Here is a 15,961-nt window from a genome sequence, read left to right as displayed (position 1 = left end):
GAACAAATCAATTTAACAAACCAAATCACCATTCAAAGACGCCAAAAGTTAAAAAGTGTTCTGTCCTTACCTTCATCAGCTGGAGCTTCAAACATAAACCTGTTGTCCTGGCGAATGAGTCCTGCTGCCATCTGATGAGAAACATAATCAGGATCAATCAGGCTGGAAGGCATGTTACAAGTGCCGGTAGGTTAATATTAACTAATCTTGTCAATTATCAAACGTTAGAGTAGATTCATTACATCCATCTGTGAGGAACATGTGGGATAAAAGACATTTTCTCTGAATTATCGTCGTATATTTGACAGTTTGTTTTGTGTTGTAGAATAATCACATATTAAAAGATGTGTGGGATAAATGAGGACATAAACAGACATCCACCTTGGACCAGATTTCCACCAATTACATTTTATTGATACATCTTTTGTTTAATTTTTTTAAATATAGGAACAGACACAACCTCGATGGGATGTTGAAAGTTTTGGGTGAGTGACAGCTCTAAAGAAGCTGCAGAGGAGCGTGTCATCCTGGCCTCAACCCTGGGATGTCAGGTTTTAGGGGTGTTAAGAGACATGGCCATATTTCTAGAAAGAAGAGCTGCACCATCCTAAGTAGGATGGATGCCGTCTCTCCGGATCAGACCAGGTTTTCCCCAGAAAGTATTCCAATTGTCAATGAAGCCCACATTGTTAGCGGGACACCACCTCGACAACCAGCGGTGAAGTGAAGCCATACGGCTAAATGTGTCAGTCGCGTCTGTTATTTAAACAGGTTGCAAAAGACATTTTTGTTGGCGGCCCAGTTTGACACATTACAGAAATTTACATTAAATTTACTGTAACAGTAAGGCTCAGAGACCACAGACTAGACAGGCTGCAATCCAACCGGAAGGTTACAATTCCGCTGAAGAGGATGATGAAGTCTGTTTTCAGTTTGCGCCATAACATAAGATGACAGAGACACGCATTATCAAAATCTATGATACACCAAAACCAAAAGCAGACAAATACAGAGAGGAACTTCAGAAACCTGGAAGTGAACCAAGCATGAACTTGACTTATTCAGGTCCATTGGAACAACTGGAAGCCCTGCCTTCTGGACACGACATAACAGTTACTGGAGCCCTTCACTCACCTGTAGCCCCTTCTACAGAGAGGCCTGATAATGAGGAGCCCAGCCAACCATTGACTCAACCTGAAAAAGAAAATGAAACAGAATCATACCTACCGGATGTGGAAAACACAACAGATGGGGAATCGGGAGTCCTTTTCCAGAAAGGACAGTTCCCCAAACTCACCTCCATCCATACCAGATAAACCCTCCAGCAGAGATGCCAGACCTACCTGAAAAGAACTCCATGCAGACCAGTCAAAAGAATGCTGGTTCAAAGACGAAATATCAAGTTACAGAACAATCAGAGACAGCGAAAAGCGATGACTCAGGAGCAACTCAACCCATCAGGAGGTCGGAGAGGAATCGTCAACCAATCACGACGACTCCATTACCCTGAATTTGGAAATCTCTTAGTAACAGTAGTAAAGTCACTATTCCAGGGTTTAAGTACAGCATTTATTGATTCACTGAATGCTGATAATAGGGATTAGCGATCACAAAGTCAAGCTTTTGAAATGATAACACCCATTTTAGAGTAGTGAACATGCAGCGGGATGTGCATGATATTTAAGAGGGGAAGGTGTAACCCAGTAGTAAAACTGCACGGGTTATATATAGTATGTTTCCTTTGTTGTTGTCTATTGGCTAAACACAGTGTCAATCATAGCAATGCAGGTTTCTGATTGGAGGAGTACTTTAAGTCCCACCCCCAGGTAGCAGCCTCAGCGCAGAGAAGTGAAGATGGCATGAACAGACCAGCTCGAGAAGCTAAACACAGGATAGTAAAAAAAACTGTGTGAACAATAAGTCAACCTTTTGAGAGACATACAGTTTCGTGCGTGATGTTGTGTAGAACAGGCATGTCCAAAATCCGGCCCGCGGTCAGATTTCATACGGCCCGCAGCTTCGGTCTTATAATGTGTTAGTTATGGCTCGCTAGCTCTGTCAGAATAAATAAATCATACAAATGCAAAGATGTAATTCCTGCTTTCACCACACAGTGGCAGCACCGTTCTAATGCTATCTGGCTCTGCATCCGTGCCGCGAACCCTTCTCAAATCATTTCTGCCCTGGCGACCGCAAAAAAAAAAGAGAAAAGTTGACAGTGAGGGCCACCGCTTTCAGGAGCGGTGGGAATTACAATACTTCTTCACTGAAAATCGAGGCAATTGTGTTTGTCTAATTTGTAAAGAGGCGGTTGCCTTGTTTAAGGATTTCAACGAAAAGAGACACTACGAGACTAAACATGCTACAACGTACGACAAGCTAACAGGGAGTGGCCGCGCTGAAAAAGTGAAGCAACCCCAAGCTGCTCTGGCATCACAACAGCGATTCTTCACGCGGGCCTCTGAGTCAAAGGAAAACATAACAAAAGCCAGCTACGAAGTGGCCATGTTAATAGCTGAACATGGCAAACCTTTTACTGAAGGCGCGTTCATCAAAGACTGTGTCATAAAAATGGTGGAGAACATTTGGCCCCGAGAAGAAGCAAGAATTTATGAATGTTTGCCTGGCACGCAACACTGTGGCACGGAGAGTTGAGGCCATATCATCAGATATTCAGAGACAACTGGAGGACAGCGGAGGGGCTTTTGATTATTTCTCATTAGCCTGCGATGAAAGCACCGATGCATCTGACACTGCACAACTACTTATTTTTTTTAAGAGGAGTTGATGACAACATGAACGTGACAGAGGAGCTGCTTGACCTCAAAAGCCTTCAAAGGCAAACCAGAGGAACAGATTTATTCGTTTCTGTTTGTGAAGCTGTTGATGATATGAAACTACCGTGGAGTAAAGTTTCTGGGATCATTACCGACGGTGCGCCTGCCACGGCTGGTGAGCGAAGTGGATTGTCCACATTGATCTGCAATAAAGTCAGCGAAGAAGCAGGTAACGCTATCAAACTTCACTGTATCATTCACCAGCAGGCTCTCTGCGCCAAACATCTCAAATTTGACGATGTTATGAAACCAGTGGCAAAGGCAATCAATTCTATTCGCTCTGAAGCTCTAACCCACCGACAGTTTCAGCAGTTCTTGCGTGACATCCAGGCTGAATACGGTGACGTAATATATCACAACGATGTGAGGTGGCTAAGTCGGGGGTCCGCACTGCAGCGATTTTTCTCTCTCAAAGAGGAAATTGGACATTTTTTGGGTGAGAAGGGACAACCAATGGAAGAACTGTCCAATCCTGTATGGCTGGCAAATCTGGCTTTTTTGGTTGACATAAAGCATCTGAATGCGCTGAATGTTAATCTTCAAGGAAAAGATGCAGTGGTGAGCCAGCTGTACGCTCACATCAAGGCTTTTGGAACCAAACTGCAACTTTTCCAAAGACACTTGTCCCAAACCGAGCCCTGCACCGTGCACTTCCCAGCTTTGAAAGAGGTCGTTGACAGTTTCCCACAGGACAACATCGGTGCGCAAATGAAGAGTTACGCAACAGCTATCGCATCTCTTTCTGTGGAATTTAACAAACGCTTTCGGGACTTTGCAGTTATTGAAAAGGACATGTTGCTGTTCTCTTCTCCCTTCTCCGTGGACCACAATGGTGCTCCTCCACAGCTGGAGCTCATTGAGCTGCAGTGTGACGATGAGTGCCGCGGAAAACACCAGCAGTGTTCTCTTGTTGACTTTTACCGGCAGCTGGACAAAAGCAGGTTTCCAGAAATGCGGTCATTCGCTAAGAAAATGCCGAGCTTATTCGGCTCCACATATTTGTGTGAGCAAACATTCTCAGTCATGAACTTTAACAAGAACCGATCGAGGTCAAGGATGAGTGACTCCCACTTGCGAGGCATTTTACGCATCTCACCCACTGCTCTCAAGCCAGACCTGGCCTCTTTACATAAATCTAGATCTCAGTGTCACCCTTCCCATTAGTGTCAGCAAGTTATCTGTTCCTTGATCAATCTGAAATTGAGTGTTTTGAACGGTAACATCTGTCACTATTAACAGTGAAAAGCCTAAAGCACACTAATGCACTTGGACTTATGGCACTTATGTTTTTAAACTCTTGAATAAGATATGTGTTATAACTGTTGATGTTATGTACCTGTAGATGTGACACAAACTATTGCTTTCTGAAAGATCTTGTAAAAGACAAAGGCAAAATTCACTTGTTTTAAAGTTTAATGGTAACAGACCACTTTGCATTACTTATAACTCCTGTTTAAAACGTTCGTGAGGCAAAGATATTTAACTCATGGAAATTGAAGGTATTCTATACAGTTTGTTCAATGTTATCTGACTGAATGAAAGGCAGAATTGTGTTTTTAGAGTTGTTCACGTCTGCCTGAGTAGCTTGTATTTGGTTTGAAAAATAAAGGTAATTGTGACAATGAAAATTGTTTTATAACAGTGTGTATTTTCATGTAACTTTTGTGGTTAAAAAAAAAATGTCAGAAGAAACTATTGCCCCCCCCCCGGGCATCTTCACTTTATCAAATTTGGCCCTCTTTGCAAAAAAGTTTGGACACCCCTGGTGTAGAAATAAACTCACCAGTCAGTGGTATCTTCCTGCTCGGTGTTGTTAGCATTAGCTCCGTTAGCTTCCCGCTCTCACCCCGAAAGACAGTCCACTGAAAGTTTTGGTTTGTCGCGGTCTGTCGTTGATTCTAATCCGCTCGGTTTCCCTCCTTTCCGTGGCTTCATACAGAAATCCGAATCCGGCTTTTATGGCGGGCGGCATCCAGTTTTATGGAGCTTTTAAATGCGAAACTCGCTATTGAAGTCGCCATTTTGTTGCCGTCGCGCTATTTATCTTTGACGGTCACGTAACCTCTGAGCTTCCTGCTGACCTCAGACGTCACTTCCTGCCGGAACTTAAAGTTTGCTAACTCAGATCCGCTATTGACCACTTACTGAAATATAATTATATTGTGAACACAATATAATTGAATACAATTATATGACTATAATATAATTATATTGTGAATATAATCAACAAAATAAAACTGTTTTTTTAAACTTGAAGTCATAGATGTGCAGGTCCTCTCCCGTCCGCCAGGGGGAACCCACAGCCGTGTGAACGAGCCGAGCAGACAACCTAAGAATGATACTAACTCCTAACTAACGAACTATAACTAGTTCCTCGCTGCAGTACTAGAGAACAATGATGTTTCTTGAACAACATGTCCTCGGACAGGCTGACATCCTGACTGGAACCTGTAGTCTGTCAGCAGGATGTTACGTATTTAAAGTGAATTTTAAAGAGGATTATCACTTTAAAACAAGTCAGCAGCAACATGAAAACTAAGATGGTGTTTTCAGAGGAAACTACTGTAAACTGTCCAACTAGCTGCAGTCTGAAATACTGTTTCGGAAGTTTGAGTGCTGTCATAACAGAAAGGAAAGCTTGACAGGTGAGTAAGGGAGCGTGGCTCCATAACTGTCACTTTATGACATAAGTGCTCAAACGCAAAGGCAGTAAACCGACAATAACTCCAGTTTTTTGACATTGGCAACCATTTACTCGGGTACAAATTCAAAATACGTACTGGAGTATTTTTCCTTTTATTCTTTTAAACCATATTTCAGAGGCAAATCTTCTACTTTTACTTCAGTTACTTTTAAGAGTACAATGTTTGCATCCTCTTCCTGTCCAGTGAATGGCATGTTTCTCCGAATTTGGTGATTTTAAATTTGAATTCTTCTAATAAACTGAAGGATTAAATGGTCCTTTTAAGGGTTGAGAAAATTCTCTTTCTTCTGAAATAAGATTAAAAAAAAAAAAAACTTCTTGAATTTGCTGTAAAATGATACAAAGCTGAAAACAATTGTGATTTTTTTTCTCAGCTTCATGTTTGATCTTATAGAATATGATGCAGTTCTGTATAAAGTAATTAAATTATCTTCAAACACCAAATATTTACCCGACAGTGTACTTTTTACCTTTAATACTTTAAGTATATTTTACTGATAATACTTGCATACTTTTATTTGAGTGAGGGTTTATTTTCACAATGGAGTATTTTTAGGAGTATTTTCACAATGTAGTGTTCGTACTTCTTCCACCTCGGCTTCCAGAGGGACACGACAGATCTCGTCTCCCCCGGGACAGGAAGTGTGTCCTCTGCATCGTCGATGGAGACAGTTCTGATTTTCAGGTCCTGTTGGATTCCCAGAAATCTGCAGGACGACCGAGTGCACACTGCAGAACGGAGGAAGGATGTTCGATAAGCAGGTCAGAGGGAAGAGAGGAAGAGGATGAAAGTGAATATAATCATTTGCAGGATATTTAAATATACGTGAACTCTTCGTCTCTTACTTTCCAGATGTTTTTATTTTCAGGTGAAACATCTGTGCGGAAGTTCACTCTGGACCAAAACCTGTATTTTGACATGTTTGCTAAGAAGCTGTTGGTTACCATTCATCTGAGCGGAGTGTGAAAATTAACATGCAGAGACTTGAGCGCCAGTGTGACGTATCGGCGAAAACACCACCGCCTGTTGTGTAACAGCAATTATACATGAGCCCCTTAAAGAAGCTGCTGTCAGAGACTTTTTCTTAAACAAACAGGAAGAGCTCAGGTGTGCACATTCAAAAACCGCAGGTGGGGGGAAGAGGGGTGTGTGTGAACCACAGCGTTCATGTAGGACAAGTCAGATTTAAACTTGTAATTATTATCCAACGGAGTTTACTTAACCACACTCTCCCTCTGACACACATGCTGTGTTTGTATGGACTGATAAGCAGAGGCCAAGTGAGGTGGGGGGGAGTAGAAGGGGAGTGGGGGGGTAAGAGGGGAGGGAGAACAGCCTTGCTAAAAAAAAAAAAAAAAAAAAAAAAAAAAACAGAGTGAAAACACACTCAGGGGTGAGAAAAAAAAACCTGTGATAGCACCACAGAGAGCAGAGAGGTGCGTGAACGCACGGAGAGAGTGGAAGAAGAGGAAGAGCAAGAAGAGGAAGAAGCAGCTGCTGTGCCAGTCTGGGATCATGTCTCTGAAGGGGAAGGTGGCTCTGGTGACCGGGGGGGCTCAGGGCATCGGCAGAGCCGTGGTCCACTCTCTGCTGCTGAGCTCGGCAAAGGTCAGTGCTGCTTCAGTTTCTGTCCCGACGGCTCCAGCTCGACCTGCTGTGACCTCTGAGGGGCGTCCGGTTTACTTCTTTTTTTTTTTTAATTATTTCAAGAGAAGCGCATTTACACCGTCGCTCAAAAAAAAAAAAAAAAAAAAAAACTCCAGCGCGGCCGTCTCCCTGCTCCCTCCAGGGTGCCTGCAGACGCCGCTGTTCGCTGACACATTGGGAGCTCATTTTCTTTTTGTATCTTAAAGCCGCAGTGCGTTTGAAAGGCGTCAAAAGAGCCGACTTAGTTTGTGAGAACGGGCTTCGACTGTCAAACTCGTCTAACCACAGGACTGACATGAAGAAGAAGAAGAAGAAGTGAGCCCTCTCTCTCTCTCTCTCTCTCTCTCTCTCTCTGTAACACACATCTGTCCGCCAGGTGGTCGTGGTGGACCTGAACAAGGCCTGCGGCGACGAGTGCAAGGTCCAGCTGGACGCCGAGTTCGGAGAGGGCAACTGCATCTTCGTCCAGTGCGATGTGTCCAACGGAGACGCCCTGCGAGGTGAGACGAGGGAGGGAGGTGTATGGGAGGGGGACGGGGGCACTTCACTGACTACCGCCTGAGTGACGCAGATGTCTCACTAACGCGTTCGGTTTCGTAGGTTGTGGGGCTGCAGAGCATGAGGTCGAACTGTGACCACGCAACTCTGAACTTCCTGCTGAAGACTGAGGAAGTGACATCGTTAAAAATAATAAATAAATAAAGCAATCACTCTGGGACTATATTTAGCAGCGAGAGTTGCTAAAACAAAACATCTTTATCCACATGATCCATGACGGCAGCGGAGCTACACACGTACGATAAAAAAATAAAATTTAAAAAAAAAAAAGAACACAAAAAACAAAACAAGATGTGGAAGAACGTGCCCTTGTGGTCCAGAGAACCCGCAGCCTGTCGGGTCTTGTTCTGTTTCATGACCGTGTTGACATGTTTCAGCTGAATGAGCGCGCTACACATTTCTGCATGTGTGTGTGTGTGTGTGAGCGTGGGCGTTTCAGGGTGAGAGCGAGGAGGGGAGGTGTGTGTGTGTGTGTGTGTGTGTGTGTGTGTGTGTGTGTGTGTAGGAGTGTGTGTGTGTGTGTGTGTGGGCGTGGGCATTTCAGGGGGGACGACAAGGTTTCATTGTCTGACAGTGATGAGGTAAAACCCTGCAGGCGAACGGCTGAGGAATGCTGTGTGATGCGAGATAGTGCTGCTGTTGGTGTGGACACTGTATGTGTGTGTGTGTGTGTGTGTGTGTGGTAAAAATAAGATGAATCATGTTTATGTCTGCATGCATCTCCGCAAGCTGGCAGCTCTTTGCTGGTTTGTTTTTTTTGCATTTAAATCTTCTGTGTGTGTGTGTGTGTGTGTGTGTGTGTGTGTGTGTGTGTGTGTGCGCACGCGTGTGCGTGTGTGCGCACGCGTCTGTCCTCTCACATGTGGAGGTAAACAAGCCGCCGGTGGCTCATTGTGTACGAACACAACGTATATCCCCCCATTCAGTCTGTTTATATTGGCCACATACACGCAGAAACCCGACATGTGTTCTGCAGCCCTGCAGCGTGGAGATCAGTCTGTGGGAACTCGGCGGAAAAAACACAACGACCAGGAAGTTCAAGTGCGTTTTTGTGGAACCTCTTGTTTATTAAACCGTTCAGACCTTTAATTCAGCTCCTCCGGCAGCGGTATCGTTCCTGCAGATCGTCCCAGGCTCCGTCTGATTGGATGGAAGCGTCTGAACTTCCATCTTCAGGTCTCTTCTCACATGTTCTGTGGAGGTCAGAGACTCGTCCTGAAGCCTCTCCAGTGTCCTGCTGGCTGTTTGTTTCGGGTCACTGTGGTTCTGAAAGGTGAACCGTGGTTCCAGTCTCAGGTCTCTGCAGCAGCTTCTCTTCAAGGACCTCTCTGTGTTTACCTGCATTCAGCTTTCACTCAGTTCTGACCGTCCGTCTGTCCTGAAGAACCTCCACATCACGATGATGCCATCAGGTGATGATGATGATGATGCCACCACCTCCGTGCTTCACTGGAGAAGTTCTGCTCAGAAAGTTGAGTTTCCGTCTCATCGGATCAGAGAATCTTTTTCTTCGTGCTCTCAGAGTCTTTAAAAGTTCTTGAACAGTCGTCGTGTGTCTTTTACTCCGAGTATCTTCAGTCCGATCGACCATAAAGACCTGGTTGAAGGAAAGCAGCCGAGATGGTCGTCCCTCCGGCAGGTTCTGTCATCTTAATGGGACCGCTGGATCCTTCATGACCTTTTTGACCATCAGTGACTTAATCTGTTGGGACAGTCCACTCTACAGAGTCCTGGTTGTTTCACACTTCTTCCATTTGACAGCCATTGAGGTCACTGACTTCAGGACAAAACAAAGAGTCTTAATGCGTTTGTAAAAGAGAGATTTCAAGTCTTGGTATTTTGTCAATTTGTTTAAAATTGCTTTCACTTTTGTCATTTAGGATTTTTGATTGTTGATTGATGGGGAAAAAAAAAAAAGACTGAATTCCTTCTGGAGCAAAAAAAAAAAAAGCAGCAGCAGCAGTCAACATCAGCGTGGTGCGTTTCAGTTGTGAGCTGAGGATGATGAGGGTAGTTGAAGACGGTGTGGTCTCATGCTGTGCGTTTCAGTCTTTCAAGCCGTGGTGAGCAGATCCCGTCTCTCTCCTGTCTCTGTAAAACAGACACCTTCCAGAGCACCGTGGAGCAGTTCGGTCGCCTCGACATTGTTATCAACAACGCCGGCATCAATAATGAGAAGAACTGGGAGAAGACCATACAAGTCAACCTGGTAAGACGGCAAGATGCTGGAAGACACGCCAGTCAGCTACGGCAAAACGTGAGATAGAGACGCTTTGGCGTCTCTGGGTGTGACATTTTCACGTTTTGTGAGCGTGGAACTCACACACACAAGTAAACGCAACGTTTTAACAAGAGGGCGTTGGATATTTCTCCGATGTGGACGGTGATATCGCCTGTAGTGTCCGTGCTGCTGCAGACAGAAGCCGAGACACTTCAGATCAGTGTCTTCTGAGCGTGTGCTAACAGCCCCATTTAAATGTTACTATCTGTACTGCATTTGTTTAGGAGGAGGAAATTCCTCTTGATCAGATGAGCTCATCAGCTGTGGGCCCTCAAGGCTCCGTCGGAGATTCTCTTATTTACCGATTGTCAGATACGGTCTGACACGCACACACACACACACACACACCCGCTGCACTTTAAACACACACTCATCACCAAGTTTAAGGTGGACTTTGTTTTGGTTCAGTCTCTGTTTTCACCGTCTCTTCAGGAAAATGCAGAGACACTTCAAAGTCTGAGATCACTGAGGAAGTTCCTTCTATTTTGCATTTGTTTTGATTTTAATACAACATATAAACGGTTAATTTCAGTAGCTTTGGTGCCATAAAATCAGCTGTTTTGTTGCATGTTGGTTGGTTGACACATCACAGACTCCCGACAGCCTCACAAGGATTCACACCCTACGTGAATTTTCACAATGAAATCATGATGTCCACCATGATGAAATAAATGACTGTTTGTTGACAACTTCCTGTTTGACTTCACGTGCTGCGCATTAGTGAAGACCTCCACTGTGACCGTGTTCCTCTTCCTCCTCAGACCTCCGTCATTAAGGGGACCTACCTGGCTCTGGAGCACATGAGTAAAGAGCACGGCAAGGAGGGAGGCACCATCATCAACGTTTCCTCTATGGCAGGTAACAAACACATGTGCATGACACAGACTGTATGTCAAAGTCGACGTAGCTTCCAGGTCTAAAAAAAAAAGTGATGTTTTTTTAATTTTTTTTTTTAGCCAGCCCCTAGTGGCCCTTAGTAGTACTGCACTTAAAGTGGAGCCCTGGGTCTGAGTGAAGGGGGTGGAGCCTCAGGTCGAACAGGAGGGGGTGGAGCCTTGGGTCTGAGTGAAGGGGGTGGAGTCTCAGGTCGAACAGGAGGGGGTGGAGCCTCGGGTCTGAGCCGGTGTTGGTTTTCAGGCTTCTGTGGTGGAGAAATATTTGTCAGTTTTCACAGCAGTGAGGACCGGTCGGTCTCTGCTGTTTGTGGAGATGAATCTCTCGTCCCACTCTGAATTTTTCGTTTCAAAATTCAGACTGAATGTGGCAGGAAAGTGAAGCCGATGCGGAGCTGCTTCGTGCCGGAGATCTAAATCTCACTTTAAACTAGGCGTTCGCGTGACTGGCTGCGTCGCGTATCCTGCGTCTGTTTGGAGCGTCGGTCGTGCACGTCCTCGGAAATTAACGTATCTGCAAGATGCAATATACACTTGACCTGTAGGGGCAGCACGGAGGCGTGAAACGTTCAGGGACCCGCAACACCTCATGGAAACAAGTCGGAGACCGTTACGTACGTGCACGGCGAGAAATGCTGGAAACGTAGGGCGGTCGACGTCACAGGACGCGGTCCGGCCTCAGGTTGGACGTAGCGACCTCCTTTATTTTTTAAAATTTTTATTTGACATGATTTTTCCTCCATTTGAAACTTTGTTTGCGGGTTTCAGGTCCGTTTAAGGAATGAAAAGTTTCACTTCAGATGTTCGCTGTTAAACTGACCGTTAATTTGTTTCCAGGCAACCAGAATGACTCACAGCAGCCTGTTGTTTTTATGATTCAGTTTCACTGAAGTTACTCAGAGGGTTTCTGCCATGTGTTTTAATGTCTTCATCGGTTCAGAGTTCTGATTTCTGTTTCTGAACTGTTTCTCTCCTTTTGGAGCCGTTTGTCGTTAAAGTGCTTCCAGAAGACGTTCCTGCCATCGGACATCATGTTGTAGATCACGAACAGTTCAGCCTCCACTCAGAGCCGACATATGGGAATCATTTTTCACTTATCTCACTGCTGATAGCATCAGTGTGCATGTAAGTGTGTGTAAGTGTGTGTGTGTTAGGGGAAAGAATGCATGCGCGCGCGTGTGTGTGTGTGTGTGTGTGTGTGTGTGTGTGTGTGTTAGGGGAAAGAATGCATGTGTGTGTGTGTAATGTCCACCATCTTTTAGATTGAGAGTTTATCGTCTTGTTTCTTTCTTCAACACGCTGCCTTCACGCGTTAATTTTTTTTTTTATTATCCCTGTTAACTGGCTTTAATCAGGTTTCCACTTTTTCTTTTTTCTTTTTTTCTCTTTCTTTAACTTTGGCCCAAATATTTGAGCTCCAACACCGAAGGAAAATACGATTCAGCTCGGAGGCCGAGCTGGCCGCGTTGTCCTCGTGTTTCCTCGTGAATGTGTGATTGTCAGGACGGTAATGAAAAGCAGAGCGGACACCTCTCAACCAGCGAAAGAGGAGCTGAGCTGATGTTTGGGGGAGAGGAGGGTGACTAGAGGTCAAGAAACACTCTGCAGGAGAGTTTGATGTGAAGTAGGAGCAGAGAGGGATCAATGTGGCCACAAGACGACGGTGCGTCGTGTTTCTCTTTGGGAAAGTAAAAGCTGTAGTCTGAGGATTCAGCTCACTGACCTGACGCTCCGCTGGATCAGATGTCAGGTCTGCGTTGAGAAGCAGCTGCAAGCTGTGTTTGGGAACACGGCGAGGCGCCTCTGAACCAATCAGCAGCCGGCAGTGATGTCACCTGTTGGTTTGTGAACAGCCGTTACGAAGCCTCCAGTTCAGATTCTGTCCGTCACCATTTTGATAGTTCGGAGCGGTTTGGAGCAGGAAGTGATCATATTTGGACGAGCTGCGGGAGGAGGAGGCGATGGATCTGACTGATCTGATTGAAAACCTGACGACACTACGTCCCGCCCACCGATAGCTGTAACCTGACTGCACCACAAGACCTGTCAATCAAACAGACATGCCCCCAAAACACATATTTTTGAAGTTTATTTTAAAATTAATGACGGGATTATTTTCAGATGGACCTCCAGAAAACTAATAAGAAGGAGCGACTTTAGCTAACAACACCGAGATAACTCGTGGAGAAATTTCATTGACTTGTATTTCATGAGAGAAGTTGAATGGGAGTCTATGGAGGCTTTTTGGAGCCGACCTCTTGTCTCTAGTATTGCAGCTTAAGGTTCTTCTGCATCGGCCTAATTTTTCAGACCCGGAAGCTACGAACACTTTTATATACATTTTATGGTCTGAATATAAACGCTCCTCATGTCCACCAGCCTTCATGCACTCCCCTCACCAGCCCGTCTACACCGCCACCAAACACGGAGTCATCGGCTTCACCCGGGCGATGGCGGTAAGACTGACACACACACACACACACACACACACACACACACACACACACACACGGTACACGCTGTACAGCTCTCAGGACGTCAACTGACCCTCGTGTCCTCCCAGGACGCGTCCATGCAGGGAGACTACGGCGTTCGCATCAATGTGCTGTGTCCGGCCTTCGTGGACACGCCGCTGCTGCACTCTGTGGAACACGAGGACAACATGGGGAAGTTCGTCAAGTTCAAGGACGACTTCAAACGCAGCATGAGCAAGTTTGGAGTTTTACAGTGAGGACACACACACACACACACACACACACACACACACACACACACACACACACACACACACACACACACACACACACACACACGAGTCCTTCAGGCAGCAGGTCCTCTTCCACAGAGCCCGGTCAGGGGTGATCACCTGGTGCTCGTGACCAAGCAAAAGTCTGCATGGATTTCTTTATTGTAACATATTAAAGTTATGTAAAAATGACTTTTTAAACTATTGTACTATTTTTTAAAACCAAACCAGAATCTTCTCGTAACCCTGAAGAGATTTTCTGGAGTCTGAACCAGATGCAAAACGTGACACAGAAACGGTGCCCTCTAGTGGACCGACACACATCGACAGGACATCAGGTTGCACCACCAGAAGACACTAAATCCAACAACACTGCTGCTCTAATTTATTCACACCTCCAGCACCAGCTTCTGTTTTTAAACTTTTTTTTTTTAATTTTTTTTTTTTTTTAAATTCCAGCTTAGAAAAGTTGTAAATCGGAGAGTAATAAGATGGAACTGATGCTTTTAAACCTCTCGTCTGCCGAATCTGATGCAACACAACAACTCTTCATGACACGTTACACACTCTGAAGAATAATATTTTAATAACGGACAGCCTGCAGGGAGGACGGAGTGACAGCTCAGCAGCAGGAAGCTACGAAGGTCACAGGAAACTGTGGCCTGATGACTTCCTGATCTCACACACACACACACACACACACACACACACACACACACACACACACACACACACACACACACAGAGAGAGAGAGACAGACACACTGACTGTCTTTCTAAATAAGAACTGCACAGCAGGTTTGTTTTTGTATTTTTAGGACAGGGGTTTGCAAGAAAGACATCACTGAGACCTGTGTGTGTGTGTGTGTGTGTGTGTGTGTGTGTGTGTGTGTGTGTGTGTGTGTGTGTGTGTGTGTGTGTGTGTGTGTGTGCGTGCGTGCGTCTTTCCACTCTTATGTGGACCAGTTTAAACCTGTTGTTGTGAGGACATGCAGGCTGTTCCTCAGTTTTAAAGGGCAACTTGAGATTTCAGATCTGGTTTTAGGGTGGAGTTTAAAGGTCACAGGAATCCATGATTTTACTTTGGATTTTGATTTCTTATAAAAACTTTATTTGAGTGTCTGAAGTCATTTTTAAATCCCACTAGCTCAAAGGGAGCAGGAAGAGGAAGACCAGCTGCTCATCAGATTAGATTTACTTAGCTTTATGCTAATTATACATTGCTTTAATTCAAATCTAAGTGTTAAAATGACCTTAAAAGACACACTGTGGATTAATGATATAGATAATTTAGTGCTGTACGTGCAAATTAAAAATGTCATAATAATTTTTTTTTAAAGTATTAAAAACACATGCAGGTCGGGGGTTATGGCAGAGTTTTGTATTTATGACGATTTCCACGGCCGTGTCGCCCCGCAGGCCGTCTCTGATCGCCGAGGGCATGATGAGGCTGATCCAGGACAGCAGTCTGAACGGAGCCGTGATGAAGATCACCTGCTCCAAGGGGATCCACTTCCACACCTACGAGCCGCTGTCTGCCTGACACGCAGCGACCCGTCACGTCAGAACTCTTCTTTATTTAATTATTCTGCTTTTTGTATTTTGAGACGTCGCGTCTCGTTTCAGGAAGTCTCGGCCACTCGACTCACGACAGTGTTATTATATTAAAAGTGTTATTATTAAGAAGCTTAACAGTTATTATTTGACAGCTGGTTTATATGTTTTATGCACAAAATAAAATATCCACTGGGATTGTTTGGAAGAAAAAAAAAAAAAAGGGAGACGAGGACGTTTTTTTTTTTTTTTAGATGATTAAATTCAGGGGATTTTATCGGGAACGCACAGAGAAACACGTATAAACAGTTCAAATCCAGAGAGGAGAGATGACGGTTTTGGAAAAGAGTGATGGACGCAAACCAGAAAAACGGCAAAAGAAACAAAAAAAAACTACTTACGAAGGTGGAGAAGAATCTCGAAGTCCCGGCAAACGGTACTTTTCAATCCGGCGAAGGAGCAGCGGCTGACCAGAAGTATAAGGAGCCGAGTGGCTGATTAAAGGAGCGGCTACACCTGGGGCAGGAAACAGGTGAGGTGGGCGTGGCTTAGAGGAGGAAACAAGGCTGGGGACCTCTGGTGGCGAACAAATGATGATGATTTGTTATGTTTTTGTTTTATTTTATTTTTGTATTTTTTTTTAATTTTTTTATTTATGAAGTTTAAGATTGTCGTCGTGTTGCTTTAATGTCGGATTTTTTTGCTTGTGACTTCCCTTTAGTGGGATTCGAACTCGCGTC

The 15,961-nt window shown here is 44.7% G+C and overlaps 1 protein-coding gene across 2 annotated transcripts; it reads left to right on the top strand.

The window, feature by feature from the left end:
* Positions 1-6,899: 6,899 nt before the first annotated feature.
* Positions 6,900-15,417, top strand: hpgd (15-hydroxyprostaglandin dehydrogenase). Of its 2 annotated transcripts, XM_069713911.1 has the most exons (7): positions 6,900-7,150; positions 7,566-7,689; positions 9,850-9,956; positions 10,790-10,886; positions 13,301-13,377; positions 13,485-13,648; positions 15,087-15,417. In XM_069713911.1, exons 1-7 carry the CDS (start codon positions 7,058-7,060, stop codon positions 15,208-15,210), a joined length of 786 nt encoding a protein of 261 aa, XP_069570012.1. In that variant the 5' UTR covers positions 6,900-7,057; the 3' UTR covers positions 15,211-15,417. The 2 variants fall into 2 exon arrangements, with proteins under 2 accessions (XP_069570012.1, XP_069570013.1); XM_069713912.1 differs by lacking the exons at positions 6,900-7,150; positions 9,850-9,956 and having other exon boundaries at positions 7,180-7,689; positions 15,087-15,416.
* The last annotated feature ends 544 nt before the right edge of the window (positions 15,418-15,961 follow it).

The sequence above is a fragment of the Brachyistius frenatus genome, unplaced genomic scaffold, assembly GCF_029030835.1.
Source record: "Brachyistius frenatus isolate BFR_SWC_R1_liver_20210118 unplaced genomic scaffold, ASM2903083v1 Contig_123, whole genome shotgun sequence".
In the NCBI taxonomy this organism is placed as follows: Eukaryota; Metazoa; Chordata; class Actinopteri; family Embiotocidae; genus Brachyistius; species Brachyistius frenatus.
Note: the sequence above shows the minus strand (reverse complement) of the source record. Positions and strands in the feature narration are given on the sequence as shown.